Source organism: Mustelus asterias, chromosome 6 (assembly GCF_964213995.1).
Source record: "Mustelus asterias chromosome 6, sMusAst1.hap1.1, whole genome shotgun sequence".
Taxonomy (NCBI): domain Eukaryota; kingdom Metazoa; phylum Chordata; class Chondrichthyes; order Carcharhiniformes; family Triakidae; genus Mustelus; species Mustelus asterias.
The window spans coordinates 15,712,870-15,734,408 of NC_135806.1; the positions used below are offsets into that span (position 1 = coordinate 15,712,870).

A 21,539-nucleotide genomic window follows, 5' to 3' on the forward strand; every position below is an offset into this window, starting at 1 on the left:
GGATTCAGGCACTTTGACTCACCCATCCTGACATCAAAGTTCTGACTTACTTTGAATATAGAGTACAAACCGACAACTGAAAATATGTCAATTTTCATAGGTATTTTTGCATTATATTTGTAGATTTGTTGCATGCTCAAGCTAGCTGCAACTATGGTGGGGTTTTCCGCGTATGTTTTGCGGTATCAGAGTTAGCCTGCCATTGGCTGTTGGTGGGATTTTCTGGTCCCCCCATTATCACTGGGGTTTCCTGTTGAATGTGCACCTCGCCACTGGGAAACCCATGGTGGGGTTGCGCCATTGACGGGACCAGAAGATTCCACAAGCCTGAATAGCCAGAAAATTCCAGCCTTTATGCTATTACAGATCATTGGTGGCATTCTTCAACTCTAAGTCAAAAGGCTGTGAGTTCAAGTTCCATCCTGGAGACTTTACCCTATAACTTAGACCGAGATGTGATTGCTGTATTGAGAGTGTGCTGCATTGTTGAAGCTGTCTTTTGGATGAGAATTGAAATGAGGTTCCTGTCTTAACATAGATTCTTTATCCTGCTGTGGTGATGGCTCATTGATGAGATCTCGAGGCTTCTGAGTTTAAACATAATCATCTTTATTTGTAAACTTTAACCATTTACAGTTCCAAGTATGGTCTTGCATGGTGTTGCTTCCACCATGCAGGCTAGCTGCTTACAGAGTCAGGAAAATGCTGGAAAATCTCAGCAGGTATCACAGCATCTGTGGAGAGAGAACAGAGCCAATTTTTTGAATCTGGATGACCCTTTGTCAGTGCCTTTATCTGCTTACAGTGTTCTTTTAGACTGTTCCCTGACTGTGTGACCACATGCATCATACTGTGGGTGGTGCCACTCTTTCGGCCCAATTTCACCCTTGATCTGCTGAGCACCTTTACATCGTAATGCATGCAGGCACATATCATCACCACAAGCCCATCTGCCCACTGAAGTGGACATAAAAGATTTCAAGTCGTTATTTTGTAAAGAGTAGGGGAGCGCATGGTGACGTATTAATCCCACAAACAATGCCACACCACAACAGATGATCCAGACATTCATCTCGTTGCTGTTTGTAGGAGCTTGCTGTGTGTCCCATGTTACAACAGCCACTCCACTCAAAAAATATTTAAGTGGCTAGAAAGTAACTTGGGATGGTTTGAGGCTGTGAAAGGTACTGTATTGTGAAAGGTACCTCACTGTTGCTGGGTCAAAATCCTGGAACTCCCTTCCTAACAGCACTGTGGATGTATCTATGACAGGGACTGCAGTGGTTCAAAATGGAAGCTCACCACCACCTTTTCAAGAGCAATTGGGGATGGTCAGTAAATGCTGGCCTAGCCAACAACACCCAAAGCTCATGAATGAATTAAAAAAACTGTAAATTCATTATTCATAGGATCATAGAATTCTTCAGTGCAGAAGGAGGCCATTTGGCCCATCGAGTCTGCAACAATCACAATCCCACCCAGGCCCTATCCCCATAACCCCATGCATTTACCCTAGCTAGTCCCCCTGATACTAAGGTGAAATTTAGCATGGCCAATCTACCTAACCCGCACATCTTTGGGACTGTGAGAGGAAAACCACGCAGACACAGGGAGAATGTGCAAAATCCATACAGACAGTGACCCGAGACCAGAATTGAACCCGGGTCCCTGGCGCTGTGAGGCAGCAGTGCTAACCACTGTGCCACCATGCCAGCCTCTTTAATACTTATGAGAATTGAGATCTGCATGAAACCCCTTTGACTATTATTCAACGGAGATAGTTTACATTATTAATGCTGTTGTTAAAATGTGTGACTATATTTGTTACTAATTTACATTGCAACATGAACGCTTTAGTTTTTCTGTAGTATACATACATCTAAGATCCAGCATTGAGTTGGAATGACTAACAGTGCACAGTAAGTATATTAAATCCTGACATTTATTCAATACTGGGCACTACTTTATGTAACTACTACATCTTCTGTGGTGTTTGTCATGGAAAGTCAGGGTGATTCACTGTTTAAAACAACCATATCGGATTAAATCAGAAGCTAAAACAGTTTAGAGAAGGATACTTTTTTTGTCATTATGTTGAACTCATTACAAAGTTACTTAGATTTTCAGGCAAGTATAACGACATTGAAAGACACAGGCTGTTAAGTCTCATCCTTCATGCTGGCTAGTCTGATAGAATATGTCATAGAATCCCTACAGTGCGGAAGGAGGCCATTTGGCCTATTTAGCATGCTCCAACAGCAATCCCGCCCAGACCCTATCCCCTAACCCCACGTATTTACCCTGCTAATCCCCTTGACACTAAAGAGACAATCATAGCAAGGTCAATCCACCTAACCCACACATCTTTGGAGTGTGGGAGGAAACCGGAACCCCCCCCCGGGGAAAGCCACGCAAATATGGGGAGAATGTGCAAACTCCACACAGACACTCACCCGAGGCCTGAATCTTACCTGGGTCCCTGGCGCTGTGAGGCAAAGGCAAAGAAGCTCAAAATGCATCCAATTTTCACACCTACATGGTTGCACCTGTCTTGTGCATTTTTTTAAAAATCGCTCAGGGGACATAGGAGCTTGCTGTGCTGTCCAGCATTTATTGCCCATCCTTAGTTGCCCTTGGAAGGCAGTTGAGAGTCAGCCACATTGCTGTAGCTATGGAGTCACATGTAGATCAGACGGGTAAGGACGGCAGATTTCCTTCCCTAAAGGACTAATGTGAACCAGATGTCTTTTTTTCCAACAATCAACAATGGTTTCATAGTCATCAGTAGATTCATAATTCCAGATATTTTTTATTGAATTCAAATTGCACCATCTGTCATGGTGGGATTCGAACCCGGCTCCCCAGAACATTAGCTGAGTTTCTGGATTAACAGTCTAGCGAGAATACCACCAGGCCACTGCCTCCCCAGTAGAGCAAAATCATTTTATTTACTGCCCACTTCCCTCCTGTATTGCATGGAAATGGCATATAAGGGATGGTAATAATGCGAACACCAATCCAAAATTCAGAGGACATTAAGACAGTAACTCACTTAGCCACGATTCCTGGCATTTGAAGTTTGATTTAAAAATTCCATCAGCTCCAGTTTCTCTGATGAGTGAGCATTCGAGTTATCTTCTTGTCTTGAGGAGCAGCATTGGGAACAGAGATCAGGCCTGGCCCACTGTGGACTTGTGGGTTAGCCAGCAGCTGGAATTGGAAGTGGAAGGGGTTATGGAGGAGAGTCGTATATCACAATGACAATATGCTGAAGTAGGTGAGGCCAACTGGGGAGGGCCAGTAGCGACATTGCCAGCAACATGTCTGCGGAAAAATATTTCAACTGATTCTCTCAATTCTTTGAGGCAATCAGAGGGAAAAAAGGACCAAGGGTTATCACTGTTCTAACTACTGATTTCAGTTAAAATTTACCAGAGTTTCTCGATAAAAACAAACATAGAAAGATGTATGGCACAGGAGGAGGCCATTTTGGCCCATCATGTCTGTGCCAGACAAAAAAGGAATCCCATCTTCCAGATCTTGGCCCATCATCTGTAGGCACCTCAAATGCAAATCCAAGGCCCGAATTTTCAGGTTGATGGGAGTTTGGTTCCCATCATTCAAAGGTGCAGCTGGGAGCATATCCGGCACACTGGACTCCAGCTGGCCCAATGCCGTTTCGCTCCCTAATGAGCATTGGCAGAAGGCGGCACAGTGGTTAGCACTGTTGCCTCACAGTGCCAGGGACCTAGGTTTGATTCCGGCCTCTGGTGACTGTGCGGAGATTGTACGTTCTACCTGTGTCTGTGTGGATTTCTTTCAGGTGCTCCGGTTTCCTCCCACAGTCCGAAAGGTGTGCAGGTTTGGTGGATTGGCAATGCTAAATTGCCCCTTAGTGTCAGGGGGATTAGCAGGGTAAATAATGTGGGGTTACAGGGATAGGGTCTGGGTGGGATTGTTACTGGCGCAGGCTCAATGGCCCAAATGGTTTACTTCTGCACTGTAGGCATTCTATGATTCTAACCTGGGACATCTGCCTGTCACTGGGAGGAAGTTCCACCTTGGAGACTGATGGCCAATCAGGTTGGCTGGGAGCTCTCCAGTTATTCCATGAACAGCACTGCAATGGCCGGAAGAGGTATTACAGCTAGCTGCCTCGAATTAAGTGCAGTGAACCTGAGGAAAGTTAATTGGCGGGCCCAAGGGTGAGGTGGGTGGCGGGGTCAGTTAGGGAAGGCCTGAGGGATTGCTAAGAGGGGGCAGGGGTGATGCGATCGAGGTCTTGGAGATGGGTGAGGGAGATCACTGGGCCTTAATTAGTGGAGGCCACTCTCCAAGTCAGAAAGGGTATTCTCATGTAGGCACAACCCTGCTCCTTTTGCCTGAGATTGAACTTAGTTCAACTTTGTCGTGGCGTCCATGGTCCACCCACCAACCTAACAATTGAGGCTTGGCAAGAAAAGGCCCCGAAGTGGCCACTTAGGGACATTAATTGGGGCAAAGGTGGCTTCCCCTGAGGCCCTACTCACCTGGGCATAAAATAGGGACCGGGTGGGCAATATCCCTGAGAGAATGCCATCATTGCAGTTTTATATGACCCCACTTGCCCACAACAGAAAGACTGGGGGCTGAGCATAAAACTCTTCTCCTCGTATTTTTTCAATGCAGTGAGTTTTCCTGACTATCATGTTTTGGGAAGTGAGTTCATAGAATAGAATCCCCACAGTGCAGGAGGAGACCATTCGGCCCAGCGAGCCTGCACCAACAACAATCCCACCCAGGCCCCATTCCAACAACCTCAGATATTTACCATATTTAAAATGTTCAATCTTAAAAAGGTGGTTACTCAGCTGTTTATATGTAATTTTTTCTGGTTTCATTCTGTTGAGGAGGGAGTGAAGAATGCAGTGTCTCACATGGTAGATTATTGTACCCTTCCAGGCCCCACGTTGTGTGGAAAGTTAAAGTACTCCTCAGAAGATGTTGTGTATTAGTGATGCAATGTAATGTGTTTTAAACTATAGCTATAAATATTTAATCAGCAAATCTGTATGCCCTGTTCAGCTTACACGTTCCAAGTATTGTTGCATCAAAAATTACACTGAAGAGTACTGTGCTCGGTTCAGGGCGGCACGGTGGCACAGTGGTTAGCACTGCTGCCTCACAGCGCCAGGGACCCGGGTTCGATTCCTAGCCTCGGGTCACTGTCTGCGTGGAGTTTATACATTCTCCTCATGCCTGCTTGGGTTTTCTCCAGGTGCTCCGGTTTCCTCCCACAGTCCAAAGATGTGTGGGTTAGGTTGATTGGCCTTGGTAAATTGCCCCTTAGTGTCAGGGGAACTAACAGGGTAAATACGTGGGGCTACAGGGATAGGGACTGGGTGGGATTGTGGTCGGTGCAGACTTGATGGGCTGAATGGCCTCCTTCTGCACTGTAGGATTCTACGGTTCCGGTCTCCACTTTACAAAAACAATGGGATTATGAAAACACTGGGCACAGCTGAGGCAGGTTGGAAAACAATGACGGAGCCTCCACATGGAAATGTTCTGACAGGTTCCTTGGATCAGAGGAAAAAAAACCCCAGCTGAGTCATAAGAACATAAGAACTAGGAGCAGGAGTAGTCCATCTGGCCCCTCGAGCCTGCTCCGCCATTCAATAAGATCATGGCCGATCTTCTCGTGGACTCAGCTCCACTTACCCGCCAGCTCACCATAACCCTTATTTCCTTTACTGTTCAAAAATTTATCGATCCTTGCCTTAAAAACATTCAATGAGGTAGCCTCAACTGCTTCATTGGGCAGGGAATTCCACAGATTCACAACCTTTTGTGTGAAGAAGTTCCTTCTCAACTCAGTCCTAAATCTGCTTCCCCTTATTTTGAGGCTATGCCTCCTAGTTCTAGTTTCACCTGCCAGTGGAAACAACCACCCTGCTTCTATCTTATCTATTCCCTTCATACTAGTATATGTTTCTGTACGATCTCCCCTCATTCTTCTGAATTCCAATGAGTATAGCCCCAGTCTACTCAGTCTCTCCTCATAAGCCAACCCTCTCAACTCTGGAATCAACCTCGTGAATCTCCTCTGCACCCCCTCCAGTGCCAGTATATCTTTTCTCAAGTAAGGAGACCAAAACTACCACAGTACTCCAAGTGTGGCCTCACCAGCACCTTTTACAGCTGCAACATAACCTTGCTGTTTTTAAACTCCATCCCTCTCGCAATGAAGGACAAAATTCCATTTGCCTTCTTAATTACCTGCTGCACCTGCAAACCAACTCCTTGTGATTCTTGCACAAGGACACCCAGGTCCCTCTGCACAGCAGCATGCTGCAATTTTTTACCATTTAAATAATAGTCCATTTTGCTGTTATTCCTACCAAAATGGATGAGCTCACATTTACCAACATTGTACTCCATCTGCCAGATCCTCGCCCACTCACTTAGACTATCTATATTCCTTTGCAGACTTTCAGCATCCTCTGCACACTTTGCTCTGCCACTCATCTTAGTATCATCTGTGAATTTTGACACACTACACTTGGTCCCCAACTCCAAATCATTTATGTAAATCGTAAACAATTGTGGTCCCAATACTGATCCCTGAGGCACACCACTAGTCACTGATCACCAACCAGAAAAACACCCGTTTACCCCCACTCTTTGCTTTCTGTTAGTTAACCAATCCTCTATCCATGCTAATACATTACCCGCAATGTGCACCGTGCACCTTTATCTTAAGTAGCAGTCTTTGGTGCAGCACCTTGTCAAATGCCTTCTGGAAATCCAGGTACACCACATCCACAGGTTCCCCATTGCCCACTGCACATGTAATGTTCTCAAAGAATTCCTCCAAATTAGTCAAACATGACCTGCCCTTCATGAACCCTTGCTGCATCTTACCAGTGGGACAATTTATATCCAGGTGTCTTGCTATTTCTTCCTTGATGATAGATCCAAGCATTTTCCTTATTACAGAAGTTAAGCTAACCGGCCTATAGTTACCCACCTTTTATCTACCTTTTTTAAACAGTGGCATCACATTTACTGTTTTCCAGTCTGCGGGAACCACTTCAGATGAGGTCATGAGTGTCAAAGGGTTGGCCTATCCTACCCATGGCTCCGTCTTCTGTCCATTGGCTCCTATGGCCCAAGGGCTGCCACAATCAACCCTACTTAAGGCCTTAACTCTTTAAATTGCCACTCAGCCTCTGTCCACCAGGCAGGCCAACTGCTTCCTGAGTTACCCCTAGCAAACAAACATCAGGGAGCCATCCCCACATCATTCCCCACTATTTTCCACTCCCATCACCACAAGACTCAGAACGCTCAGCGCATTAATCCTGTTTCTCTCTCCACACATGCTGCCGAACCTGTTAAATGTTTCTAGAATTTTCCACTGGTATAAGTAGACTCTGGAGCTGGTCAACTCCTGGCCAACTCTCTGTTGGTACTGAGGGAACCAAAGTTAGGGAAGGAGAAGGGATAAATAAAATGTTGTAGAAGTAAACAAAATGAAAGTGAGAGTGTTTTTCATGCCTGACAGGGTAGTAGCATGCTGGGTGGATTGCCAAGAGCTCTCCATGGGTGAAATTGGCCTCTGTCTAGGCGATGGCCTAGTGGTATTATCACTGGACTATTAATCCAGAAACTCGGCCAATGTTCTGGGAATCTGGGTTGGAGTCCCGCTATGGTAGATGGTGGAATTTGAATTCATGAAAAAAAAATCTGGAATTAAGAATCTACTGATGACTATGAAACCACTGTCGATTGTCAGAATAAACCCATCTGGTTCACTAATGCCCTTTCGGGAAGGAAATCTGCTGTCCTTACCTGGTCTGGCCCAATATGTGACTCCAGAGCCACAGCAATGTGGTTGACTCTCAACTGCCTCCAAGCAATTAGGGATGGGCAATAAATGCTGGTCAGCCAGTGACACCTATGTCCCACGAATGAATAAAAAAAAACTTGAATTGACTTTCTCTCTGCATTTCTCCCTGTATCCCATTTTCCTCCTAAAATCCGGACATGTTTTTGAAGGTTTTCCAACTTGTTACCTCATTTGTGACAAGGCAATGTCAAGCAGTAACTTACAAAGTAATAATGAGAATGACAACGGCTGACAGAAACAGGAGATTGGATTATCTCCATCCGCAGAAGTGACATGACTGATGCTGAAGCATAGGAGGATAAACTAATGTGACAACATGAGCTTGGATTGCTTCCGCACATTGTCAAGTGGGTTGTTATCACTTTGTGATTATCTGACAGCAGAAAATTCTTTTCCGATGAATATGTTATCATTTCCATCATGCTTGGATGTGACTCCCAGACAGCATCCTGTACAGGTTAGACTTGGGACACAACAGAGAAAGATCAACTGCTTCTTCTGCTTCTGCTTTAGTTGCGTCTATGTTCTATGGTTCTATGATTACGGTGGCACAGCGGTTAGCACTGCTGCCTCACAGCACCAGGGACCTGGGTTCAATTCTGGCCTTGGGTGATTGTCTGTGTGGAGTTTGCACATCCTCCCCGTGTCTGCGTGGGTTTCCTCCGGGTACTCCGGTTTCCTCCCACAGTCCAAAGATGTGCGGGTCAGGTTGGCTGATCATGCTAAATTGACCCTAGTGTCGGGGGATTAGCAGGGTAAATGTGTGGGGTTACGGAGATAGGGCCTGGGTGGGATTGTGGTCGATACAGACGCGATGGGCCGAATGGCCTCCTTCTGTGCTGTAGAGATTCTGTGATTCTATGATTCTATTGCGTAGATGTCACACATGAATATTCATATTCAACCAACATTTATATGGTTTGTGTTAGCTCATCCAAACGCGAGCCACTGATGGTAGTCCTGATAATCTTGGTGGTATCTCAGACCAGGCATCCATATGTTCACCTCACCCATACGCACTCAGCAGTGTTGTAAGTCTCAAGCCCATCTCTTATAGCTAATGCACACTGGCAGCTACTCAAACATGACAGCCAGATTACACCACATGGATTGACAAAGTGGGCAGGACTTTACTGCCTCGCTCATCCCAGAACTGTAAAATCCCACCCAAGGTCAACAGACCTTCCCATTGTCCGCCCCTCGCCAGCTCCAATTCCTGTGGCGGGCGGAACGGTAAAATTCCAGCCACATTCTCGATAAACCTTAGAAGTTTCCACTTGTAAAGGAAAAGTTCATAAACGCAGAAATCTCTGAACATACTAAAATGGTGGGCAGGAAAAGTCTACCTGGTTGAATAAGCTTGCCTCACATGACTGAAGCAACATGTTTGGACTTCCCAACCCCTCAGCAGCTACTCCAATAATCTCCGAGGAGGAACTAGTCAGATTAAAAAGTTTCTCTTTGACCTCCTTATGCAAACAAAAAAAATTAATACCTGGAATGGGCGGGTTGTCTTATGAGGAAAGATTGGAGAGGCTACGCTTGTATCCACTGGAGTTGATAAGAATAAGAGGCAACTTGGTTGAACCACATGAGATCCTGAGGGGTTTTGACAGAGTGGATGTGGAGAGGATGCTTCCTCTTGTGGGAGGAAGTAGAACGAGGGGCCACTATTTAAAAATTTAAGATGGAGTTGAGATAACTTTTTCCTCTCAGAGAATTATTAGTTTATGGAGCTCTTTTCCTCAAAAGGTGGTGGAAGCAAAGCCTTTGAATATTTTTAAGGCAGAGCTAGATAGATTCTTGATAAGCAAGGAATAAAAGGATATCAGGAGTAGGATGGAATGTGGAGTTAAGATCAGATCAGCCGGCTGGCACGGTGGCACAGTGGTTAGCACTACTGCCTCACAGCGCCAGGGACATGGTTTCGATTCCCGACTTGGGTCACTGTCTGTGTGGAGTTTGCATGTTCTCCCCGTGTCTGCGTGGGTTTCCTCCGGGTGCTCTGGTTTCTTCCCATAGTCTAAAGATGTGCAAGTTAGGTGGATTGGCCATGCTAAATTGCCCCTTAGTGTCAGGGGGACTAGCTAGGGTAAATGAATGGGATTATGGGGATAGGGCCTGGGTGGGATTGTGGTTGGTGCAGTCTCAATGGGCTGAATGGCCTCCTTCTGCTCTGTAGGCATTCTATGATTCTAAGCCACATTCTTATCGAATGGCGGAGCAAGTTTGAGGGGCCGAGTGGCCTACTCCTCCTCCTAATTCATATGTTCGTATGCTTGATTGAAACATCTAAGATCCTGAAGGGTCTTCACAGGATGGACGGGGAAAGGATGTTTCCTCTTTTGTGGTAGAATCTAATGGGGGCATAACTGTTTAAAAATAAGGACTTGTCCATTTGAGATGGACGTGAGGACAATTTGATTTTTTCAGAGGGTCGTGAGTCTTTGGAACTCTCTTCCTCAAAAGGCAGTGGAAGCAGAGCCCTTGAATAATTTTTGAAAAACAAATCCAAAAAATCCCAGTGAGAATGTACAAGACACGTGGTATTTCAATGCCTCCCATTTATAAGGTAAAAAAGTTTATTTATTAGTTTCACAAGTGGTCTTACATTCACACTGCAATGAAGTTGCTGTGAAAATCCCCTCGTCGGCACAGTCCAGTATCTGTTCGGGTACACTGAGGGAGAATTTAGCATGGCCAATGCACCTAACCAGCACATCTTGTGGCCTGTGGGAGGAAACCCATATAGACATGGGGAAAACGTGCAGACTCCGCACAGACAGTGACCCAAGCTGGGATTCTAACCCGGGCACTTGATGCTGTGAGGCAGCAGTGCTAACCACTGTGCCACCGTGAATTTCACTGACTCCCAAGGGACATGTTTCCCATGGGGCGGGGGCACACAAAATGGCATGGGCACTCATCCCACTACCTTCCCACCCAGCTCACTTCCATAATACTAAAATGAGTAGCTTGCCTGCCATATTAAAATGGCCAAAGTAATTAGGCTTGTTATCAAACTATTGAACATAATATGCTGGCCATGTCATAATATGTTTGGCGTGGGCAGCTGGGCAGGGTGAGGAAGCTTGATATTTAATTTCCAGTGGTTAAAGAGTGTGAAGGGCATCGGCCTTTAGGGATGCCCTTTGCCAATCATGGCATATGCCCCAATTAGACTCAGCCCCCCACTGCCCACTTTCTTCCTATGTGCTCCCTCTTTTAAACCCACCCTCTCCCCCACAATGCCCCAATTCCAAATGCTCCCAAACCATCCCGGCTCAAGACTCCAGACTTACCTGCTCCAGGGATCCGAGGCCTTGGGATCCTCTGTTCAGCTGCAGACCCAGCAGCTGCCAGTGATTCCCTCCTGGTGCTGCTGAGGGAGTTGATCAGCAGCTCCAGAGGGCAGGATGTGCGCCCTAAAGAGGGGCAAATAACCCTCGTGGCTCTTGTTAATGAGCCCCACTTACTGTGGGGCTGCTTGGTGTCTTTGGTCAGCCTCACACCTCATGGTTTCTGGGGATGGGGAAGCGGGTGGAGGGAGATGGAGAGAGGTGTGCTGTCTGCTCCCACTATTATTCAGCCCATGATCTCTGGCCCCCCATTGGGAAACCTGACCAGTTAAGATTCAACCTGCAAGACAGGTTAAATTTAATGCTCCCACCCTTATTCGAATATTTAAATACCCAGCCCAGCTCCTGGGATTGGCTTATTTGGCCATCTCTATCCCGGCTCTGTTAACCTGCAGATTGGAGGGGGAGTGGGGGGAAAGGTGTGGTTGGAGGCAACTTAGGGTCTGATTTTTCTGATTTTAAAATTTTTTACATCTCATCCAACCCCTGCCAACCCAAATATGGAGTTAAAATTACCCCCCTGTTTCCAGCAACTTAGAAACTAATACCTTTTGCAAAGTAATTAATCATTCCTTTATGTACACTCCTTTATAGTGTTTAACTCTATTTTGAATTATGACCTCCTCTGACATTATTCTCAAGGATGGTGATAAGGATAGGCAGCACAGTGGCACAGTGGTTAGCACTGCTGCCTAACAATGCCAGGGACCTGGGTTCCATTCCGGTCTCGGTGACTGTCTGTGTAGAGTTTGCACGTTCTCCCCGTGTCGGCGTGGGTTTCCTCCGGGTGCTCCGCTTTCCACTCACAGCCCAATGATGTGCAGGTTAGGTTGATTGGCCAAAGTAAATTGCCCCTTAGTATCAGGGTACATTAGCAGGGTAAGTACATGAGGTTGCGGGGATAGGACCTGGGTGGTATTGTTGTTAGTGCAGGCTCGATGGGCCGAATGGCCTGCTTCTGCACTGTAGAGATTCTATGATTCTATGATAATAACTTATGTACATCTCTTTAGATTTCAGAGTGACAAAACATAAAAATGGCGCTGGTGGGGAAATTCAGTCACGACCTTTGCTCAATGGCAGCTTCTTGTCTGCAGTTCTATTGCTTATGGGGAGCGATGGTCTAGTGGTATTATCGCAAACTATTAATCCAGAAACTCAGCTAATGTTCTGGGGACCCGGGTTTGAATGGTGGAATTTGAACTCAATATTTAAAAATCTGGAATTAAGAATCTACTGATGACCATAAAACGAGTGTCTGAAAAACCCATCTGGTTCACTAATGTCCTTTCGGGAAGGAAATCTGCTGTTCTTACCTGGTGTGGCCTACATGTGACTCCAGAGCCACAGCAATGTGGCTGCCTTCTGAAATGGCCTAGCGAGCCTTTCAGTTTCAAGGGCAACTAGGGAAGGGGAATAAATGCTGGCCAGCCAGTGACGCCCATGTCCAAAAAATGAATTTTATAAAAGCATTTGGACACACATATCAGCTGATGTTTAATGAAGATACTGCAAGTGCACAGGGCGGGATTTTCCAGCTGCACTCGCCCAAGACCAGAAAATCCTGCCTGAGGTTGTCAAAATCTTGACTTCCGAGTTTGACTTTAACACAAACACACATTGACACTTAACCGACCAATTGTCTTTATTTTACTTGCTAGCAAGGGGAGAGTCTTGACACAATGGGTCAGAGACACCACTCCACCGGACAAAGAAAATCATCCTAGTTTATACAATTCTGCAGCTCACAGTTAGTTGGACACAATCCAATCAAAAGTGTTACAAATGACATATTTTACATATTGATCCAATAGAAAAAATACTGAACCACCCTGATCTATGAGACCATGATACCTCATGGGTACCCCAATATATCATCCCTAAGCCTGTCCTCCAGTCGCTTTGTCAGACACCATGTCACTATTTTGACAGCAGCCTCACAAAGCATCTTGACTAAAACAGTCTCACATGGGTATCCTTTAATTATAAAGGGGGCCGACAAAAGCCATTAGTATTTTATGGCCTTGTCAGTGAAGTTAACTGAATTTCTAAGGGATGTGGTCAACTCAACTTGCCTTCAGGATATTCCCCGATTATAGCCCTGATGAGTTTGTTTCTTGCCAACATAATGAAACGCATGTATATATTGCTTATCAATTCAATGACAGAGCTTTTTATCACTACCTACAATTTCAAGGGGTATCATCATGTTACCATTAATTTTTGTCAGTTCCCACTAAGTCTCTTACAATAACTCCTGCGTTAGCTGTGACATTAATGTCTTTCTGACTCTATTTTGATTAGAAACTGTGAAAGCAGCTTCATTAAAACTCACTCTTGTATCAGTTGTTTCTGATAAGGTGTCTGGTGAGGCAATTAAGTCTCTTTTATGGCCTTGTGATTCCAACAGTTGGGTGCTTTAAAGGAATGTATCTAACATATGTTTGGGATCAAAGGGGCACTCTGTAACTGTGCATCAAAGTTTCTTTGTTTAACTTTGTTTAACTTCTAAAAATGTATAGAAGATATATTTATGTGTATGGACTAATTAAAGGTATTACATGTATCTTTAAAACTACAAAGTATTTAAAACACCCAATTACAATTACTAACAAACTTGCTCCCCATTGAGAAAGTGAATTCTACATCTAAGTTGATTGAACAAAAACCCTAACCGAGTCTGGCAATTTTATAGTAGCCCTTTTCTTTTCTATCTTTCTACAAGGTCAATGGACCTTTGCATGGTCCGTGTCCCGTCCCGCCGTTATGATCCTCGTGGCGGGCAGGATGGAAAAATTCCACCACCAGTGTCCATTAACAAACACATCTCAGACAGTGGGTTCCCCACTCAACACGGGGTATGCCTCTTGTCATTTGTTGAATGGTATGGAAGTCCCCTAGCATCTTGGAGAACATTTACCAACATCAAAATGAGACTTACCACATTGCTGTTGTGGGCATCTTCCTGTGTGCAAATTGGTTGATATAGTTCTCTTCATTACAACAGTGACTGCATTTCAGAAAAGTATTTCATTGGCTAAGATGCAACACTCGGGAAAGGGTGTTATAGCAATGCATGTTTTTCAAGTCCTTTCTTTGATTTGATTTGATTTATTATTGCCACATGTATTGGGATACAGTGAAAATTATTGTTTCTTGCACACTATACAGACAAAACATACCATTCGTAGAGTACATAGGGGAGAAGGAAAGGAAAGCCTGGTAAACCTTCGCTGTACTCCCTCTAAGGATGTCCTTGCTATAGAGGGAGTACAGCGAAAGTTTACCAGGCTGATTCCTGAGATGGCAGATCTGTCATATGAGAAGAGACTAAGCCAGTTAGGATTATATTCACTGGAGTTTAGGAGAGTGAGAGAGGATCTCATAGAAACTTATAAAATTCTAAGAGGGTTAGACAGGGTAGATTTAGAATGAACGTTTGCAATAGTGGGGGAGTCCAGAACTAGGGGTCATAGTTTGAGGATAAGGGATAAACCTTTTAGAACTGAGGTGAGGAGAAATTTCTTCACCCAAAGGGTGGTGAATGAATAGAATTCACCACCACAGAAAGTTGTTGAAGCCAAAATGTTCTCTGATTTCAAGAAGAAATTAGATATAGCTCTTGGGGCTAAAGGGGTCAAGGGATATGGAGGGAAGGGGGGATCATGATATTGAATTCGATGATCAGCCATGATCAAAATGAATGGCAGAACAGGTTCGAAGGGCCAAATGACCTATTCCTGCTTCTAGTTTCTATATTTCTATGAGAGGGTGCAAAATGTTGAATTAGAGTATGGTTACACAGGTTATAAGAGTTAGACTAGAGTTTTAAAAGCACATAATGAGCATAAAAGATAGAATTAGAAGGGGACAGCTCGCAAGAAGTCACCACGTTCTGGCGCAATCTTGAATTTGAATTTAGTGTTTTTAATAATATAATCTAAATGGTGATGAATTTTTAATATCTAGACCCAATGATTTTGCAAGAGTATAATTCTGTCTGAAGGAGATTGAGAATTTGGTGGCTTTCAGTATGCAGATTTTGTGTTGCCGCTTTTTGCCTCTTATATTCACCCGTACCTCTTTAATGCCTTCAGTGCAGATGGACGTTTTGAGGTTTCCCTGATGACCAAGGCTATTGTGAAGCACAATGGAACAGTGAGGTGGACACCACCTGCGAGTTACAAAAGCTCCTGTACAATCGATGTCACCTTTTTCCCATTCGACAAACAAAACTGCTCGATGAAATTTGGATCCTGGACCTATGATGGTAACCTGGTCGATCTCATTCTGGTGGATGAAGACGTGGACCGAAAGGATTTCTTTGACAACGGAGAGTGGGAAATTTTAAATGCCACAGGGATGAAAGGGACGCGAAGAGATGGATATTACTCATATCCATTTATAACCTATTCCTTCGTACTGAAGCGCTTGCCTCTATTCTACACATTGTTCCTGATTGTCCCTTGCCTTGGTCTATCTCTCCTAACTGTACTGGTGTTCTACTCACCATCAGATGAAGGGGAGAAGTTGTCACTATCCACCTCAGTTTTGGTCTCCCTAACCGTGTTCCTTTTGCTCATTGAAGAAATAATCCCTTCTTCCTCAAGGGTCATCCCACTGATTGGCGAGTACTTGCTGTTTATTATGATCTTTGTCACCCTCTCGATCATTGTCACCGTCTTTGTTATAAACGTCCACCACCGCTCCTCAACCACCTACCACCCCATGGCCCCATGGGTCAAAAAGCTCTTCCTTCAAACCCTGCCCAAGCTACTGTGCATGAGGGGCCACACCGATCGCTACCACTGTTCGGAAGGTGCCGCTGACAGTCCGAAGGTCAAGCCAAAAGCGTTTGAGAAACATCGGCACAATGCCACAAAGAATGATGAAAATGCAGCTACGGTTGCGATCTTAGAAAAGGCAGCAGAATCGGTGAGATACATCTCTAGCCATATAAAGAAGGAGCATTCTATTCGTGAGGTAAGGAAAGGAGCAAGCCTCCAAAGTGTATGCTGAAGGTTTCCAAATCAATGTCATGTGTAAAGATGTCCACATTGGCCGGAATTCTACTGCCCGCCCACCACGGAAATCGGAGCGGGCGAGGGGCAGACCATGGAAAGGTCCGTTTGACCTTGAGTGGGATTTTAGAGTTTCAGGATGAGGAAGGCTATAAAATCCCGCCTATTAGCTTCATTGCTATCCTTCATGACCTTGGATTCTGGCATAAGGCCATAAAAAAAGCCTATTTAAGAACCGTGATCAGTTTTTTCTCTAACATTTTGCTTCTCCAACACTTTAACTATTTTTTCTCTTTTATGTTACAAACACTACTTATCGGTGAGATGGTATCAATGTATAGACTGCGAACCCTTTGTCAGTGTTAGAACAATAGGTGCCCTGCACTACAGAAAGAGGCCATTTGACCCATTGAATCTGCACCAACAGAGCATATTACTCAGACCCCCTCTCCAAACCCATATCCCCATACCATGGCTAATCCACCTAATTTACACAGTTTGGGACACTAAGGGGCAACTTTAGCATGGCCAATCCACCTAATCTGCACATCTTTGGAGTGTGGGAGGAAATCGGAGGACCCGGAGAAAACCCACGCAGACACGGGGAGAACGTGCAAACTCCACACAGGCAGTCACCTGAGGCTGGAATCGAACCCTGGTCCCTGGTGTTCTGAAATGGCAGTGCTAACCACTGTGCCACCGTGCCACCTGTCAGTCTATCCTAGTTCTCTGTGGCTTTTTAATTGCCATTCTTCACCATTTCAGCCTCCTTCCAATGGATCCTATTCTTTTTACCCATTTGTCCCCGTATCTCACTGACTGTATTGTCTTTGGACTGCCATACATCCCTATTGTCTTGGTATAATTTTCACTTTCAACTTTTTAGCAAACACTTCATATAGATTTCAATCCAAGAATTCAACAGAAAGATCTTCTCCAACTTTCCAACAGAAATCTGTCTTTAGCTCAGTGATTGCAGTTTTACTATCCACGGTGGCACAGTGGATAGCAAAGGTGTCTAGGTTAGCTGGATTAACCATAGAACATAGAACAGTACAGCACAGAACAGGCCCTTCGGCCCACGATGTTGTGCCGAGCTTTATCTGAAACCAAGATCAAGCTATCCCACTCCCTATCATCCTGGTGTGCTCCATGTGCCTATCCAATAACCGCTTAAATGTTTCTAAAGTGTCTGACTCCACTATCACTGCAGGCAGTCCATTCCACACCCCAACCACTCTCTGCGTAAAGAACCTACCTCTGATATCCGTCCTGTATCTCCCACCACGAACCCTATAGTTATGCCCCCTTGTAATAGCTCCATCCACCCGAGGAAATAGTCTTTGAACGTTCACTCTATCTATCCCCTTCATCATTTTATACACCTCTATTAAGTCTCCCCTCAGCCTCCTCCGCTCCAGAGAGAACAGCCCTAGCTCCCTCAACCTTTCCTCATAAGACCTACCCTCCAAACCAGGCAGCATCCTGGTAAATCTCCTCTGCACTCTTTCCAGCGCTTTCACATCCTTCTTATAGTGAGGTGACTAGAACTGCACACAATATTCCAAATGTGGTCTCACCAAAGTCCTGTACAGTTGCAGCATAACCCCACGGCTCTTAAACTCCAACCCCCTGTTAATAAAAGCTAACACACTATAGGCCTTCTTCACAGCTCTATCCACTTGACTGGCAACCTTTAGAGATCTGTGGTTATGGACCCCAAGATCTCTCTGTTCCTCCACAGTCTTCAGAACCCTACCTTTGACCCTGTAATCCACATTTAAATTTGTCCTACCAAAATGAATCACCTCACATTTATCAGGGTTAAACTCCATTTGCCATTTTTCAGCCCAGCTTTGCATCCTATCTATGTCTCTTTGCGGCCTACAACAGCCCTCCACCTCATCCACTACTCCACCAATCTTGGTGTCATCAGCAAATTTACTGATCCACCCTTCAGCCCCCTCCTCTAAGTCATTAATAAAAATCACAAAGAGCAGAGGACCAAGCACTGATCCCTGCGGCACACCACTAGCAACCTGCCTCCAATCTGAAAATTTTCCATCGACCACCACCCTCTGTCTTCGGTCAGACAGCCAGTTACCTATCCAATCGGCCAACTTTCCCTCTATCCCACACCTCCTCACTTTCATCATAAGCCGACCATGGGGGACCTTATCAAACGCCTTACTAAAATCCATGTATATGACATCAACTGCCCTACCTTCATCAACACACTTAGTTACCTCCTCAAAAAATTCTATCAAATTTGTGAGGCACGACTTGCCCTTCACGAATCCGTGCTGACTATCTCGGATTAATCCGCATCTTTCTAAATGGTCGTAAATCCCATCCCTAAGGACCCTTTCCATCAATTTACCAACCACCGAAGTAAGACTAACCGGTCTATAATTACCAGGGTCATTTCTATTCCCTTTCTTAAACAGAGGAACAACATTCGCCATTCTCCAGTCCTCTGGCACCATCCCCGTGGACAGTGAGGACCCAAAGATCAACGCCAAAGGCTCTGCAATCTCATCCCTTGCCTCCCACAGAATCCTAGGATACATTTCATCAGGCCCAGGGGACTTATCGACCTTCAGTTTATTCAAAACTGCCAAGACATCCTCCCTCCGAACATCTATTTCCTCCAGCCTATTAGCCTGTAACACCTTCTCTTCCTCAAAAACATGGCCCCTCTCCTTGGTGAACACTGAAGAAAAGTATTCATTCATCACCTCGCCTATCTCTACTGACTCCATACACAAGTTCCCACTACTGTCCTTGACCGGCCCTAACCTCACCCTGGTCATTCTTTTATTCCTCACATAAGAGTAAAAAGCCTTGCGAGGTATGTGAGGTTACAGGCATAGGGTGAGGGGAGAGGGCCCTGGGTAAGATACTCCGTCAGAATGTTGATGCAGACTCAAGGGGCTGAGTGGCCTCTCCTGCACTGCAGGGATTCTATGATTTTATGATTCTATGATAAATCCCAGTTTTTCCTCCGGTAAATTCATAAGACCCATGGTGGCACGGTGGCACAGTGGTTAGCACTGCTGACTCACGGCGCCAGAGACCCCGGTTCAATTCTCGACTTGGGTCACTGTCTGTGCAGAATCTGTATGTTCTCCCCGTGTCTGTATGGATTTCCTTTGGGTGCTCCTGTTTCTTCCCACAGTCTGAAAGACGTGCTGGTTAGGTGCATTGGCCATACTAAGTTCTACATCAGTGTACCCAAACAGGCGCCGGATGTGGTGAGTAAGGGACTTTCACAGTAACTTCATTGCAGTGTTAATGTAAGTCTACTTGTGGCTAATAAATAAATAAAAATAAACTCGATTCCCAGCTTGGGTCACTGTCTGTGCGGAGTCTGCGCGTTCTCCCTGTGTCTATGTGGATTTCCTCTGGGTGCTCCTGTTTCCTCCCACAGTCCGAAAGACGTGCTGGTTAGGTGCATTGGCTGTGCTAAGTTCTCCTTCAGTGTACCCGAACAGGCGTCAGAGTGTGGTAACTAGGGATTTTCACAGTAACTTCACTGCAGTGTTACCGTAAGCCTACTTGTGATACTAATATAAACTTGCAAAAAAAAGACTCAGAATGCATTTATAAACATTCTTTCTCCTTCTACAGGTTGTGGAAGACTGGAAATTTGTAGCTCAAGTCCTGGATCGGATTTTCTTGTGGCTGTTTTTGCTGGTGGCCATTCTTGGATCAGTGTTGATGTTTGCTCCAGCCCTTCAGATGTGGGCAAGCATTGTAATAATGCCCAGCGTAAACTATCATAATTAATCTCAGATGTTGGCACATTGACATTTTGGATCTGGTTGGCTAATGTTTCACTATTTTACAGAAGGAAAAAGATTTGATAATCCATTATTTGGGAGTCATGCGAAAACCCTTCCATTCAAACGTAATAGGCAACAGTTTTTGTTAAATTGTGTTGGGTTTTTTTCAATGCAATTTACCCAAAATGGGTAAAAACAGTACTAATAGTGGAGGAAGCTCAAAGACAAACTACACCCAGAGCAAAATTAGCTTCTATGATTGTTTGCTTTTTTTAAAAGTCTTTGTCAATTATCTATAAAGAGTTATTCAGTATTTTTTTTTGATAAGGCCATTTTCAGCTGTATTTATCAAACTGGAGTAAGCTGCCACACCTGAATATGCCAACTATTAGATTTTGATGCAGTTAAGAAATTACATTCTAAACCGCTGTCCACATTTCCTAGTTCTAGGCAGATTATTTGTTTAATTTATTTTATTAATTTATTTCATATGAATTATGTTTTATTTTGGTGATATGCAAACATGTCTGAGCACAAAATTGAACAAGGAAAGACCCAGATCAACAACTGCACCAGAGTGGCCCCATTTATATATGTTGTACACTAAAAATCACAAGAAATATTTTTATTGAAGAATAGAAGGCAAAAGCATCAGTGCATGCTATATTCCAGCACCGACCAACAACACTTGTTTCGTGTCACACTAGTTTATCTATCGGTTGTGATCATGATTAATTTGATTGCTTTTTTGACTATGATTGAAAGACATTCTGGCATGGTAATGGGAGTTACACCAGTCTATGATACCTGGAGAAACACTTAGAAAATCAGAATATGGCGAGGTGGTAGTGTAGTGGTATTATCACTGGGCGAGTAATCCAGAGATCAATGTTATGGTGCCCTGGTTTGGAATCCCACCATGGCAGATGGTGAAATTTGGAATTACAAGTCCATTGATAGACACAAAACCAGTTCAATTGTCGCAAAAAGCACATTTGTTTCACTGATGCCCTTTAGGGAAGGAAATCTGCCATTCTTACGTGGTCTGGCCTACATGTAACTCCAGATCCACAGCAATGTGGTTGGCACTGAAATGGCTTAACAAGCCAGTCAGTTCAAGGGCAATTAGGGATGAGCAATAAATGCTGGCCCATCCATTAACGCACACATCCCATGAATTAATAAAAATATTGAACCACAAGCATATATTTATATATGAAATGTTTGGATATATATTTGACTCAAAGGAACAAGAAGATTTTGTAGATGAAAGAGATTGCATTAAAAATGTGATTGAGACATAAATGACCAATCTAATGGATTGATTAAGGGGCCATCATAATGTTAACAATGCCAATTCTTTTCCTGCACCTAGTGGTGCACTAAGACAGACTTTTGTCTGTTTCCATAGTTAGTTATTCCTGGAACAGGTTGCTAGTCTGTCACTAGGGGCTTTCAGCTTGAGGGGCAAGACTCAACGTTA

The 21,539-nt window shown here is 44.5% G+C and overlaps 1 protein-coding gene across 1 annotated transcript in view; it reads left to right on the top strand.

Moving 5' to 3' along the window:
• LOC144495265 (neuronal acetylcholine receptor subunit beta-3-like) overlaps nt 1–20,060 on the top strand; it is a 34,696-nt gene extending 14,636 nt beyond the window's left edge. The window contains exons 4-5 of the mRNA XM_078215336.1: nt 15,348–16,233; nt 19,902–20,060. Coding sequence (XP_078071462.1) covers nt 15,348–16,233; nt 19,902–20,060 — 1,045 coding nt within the window. The remainder of the gene's footprint in view (nt 1–15,347; nt 16,234–19,901) is intronic.
• Nucleotides 20,061–21,539: the final 1,479 nt, after the last annotated feature.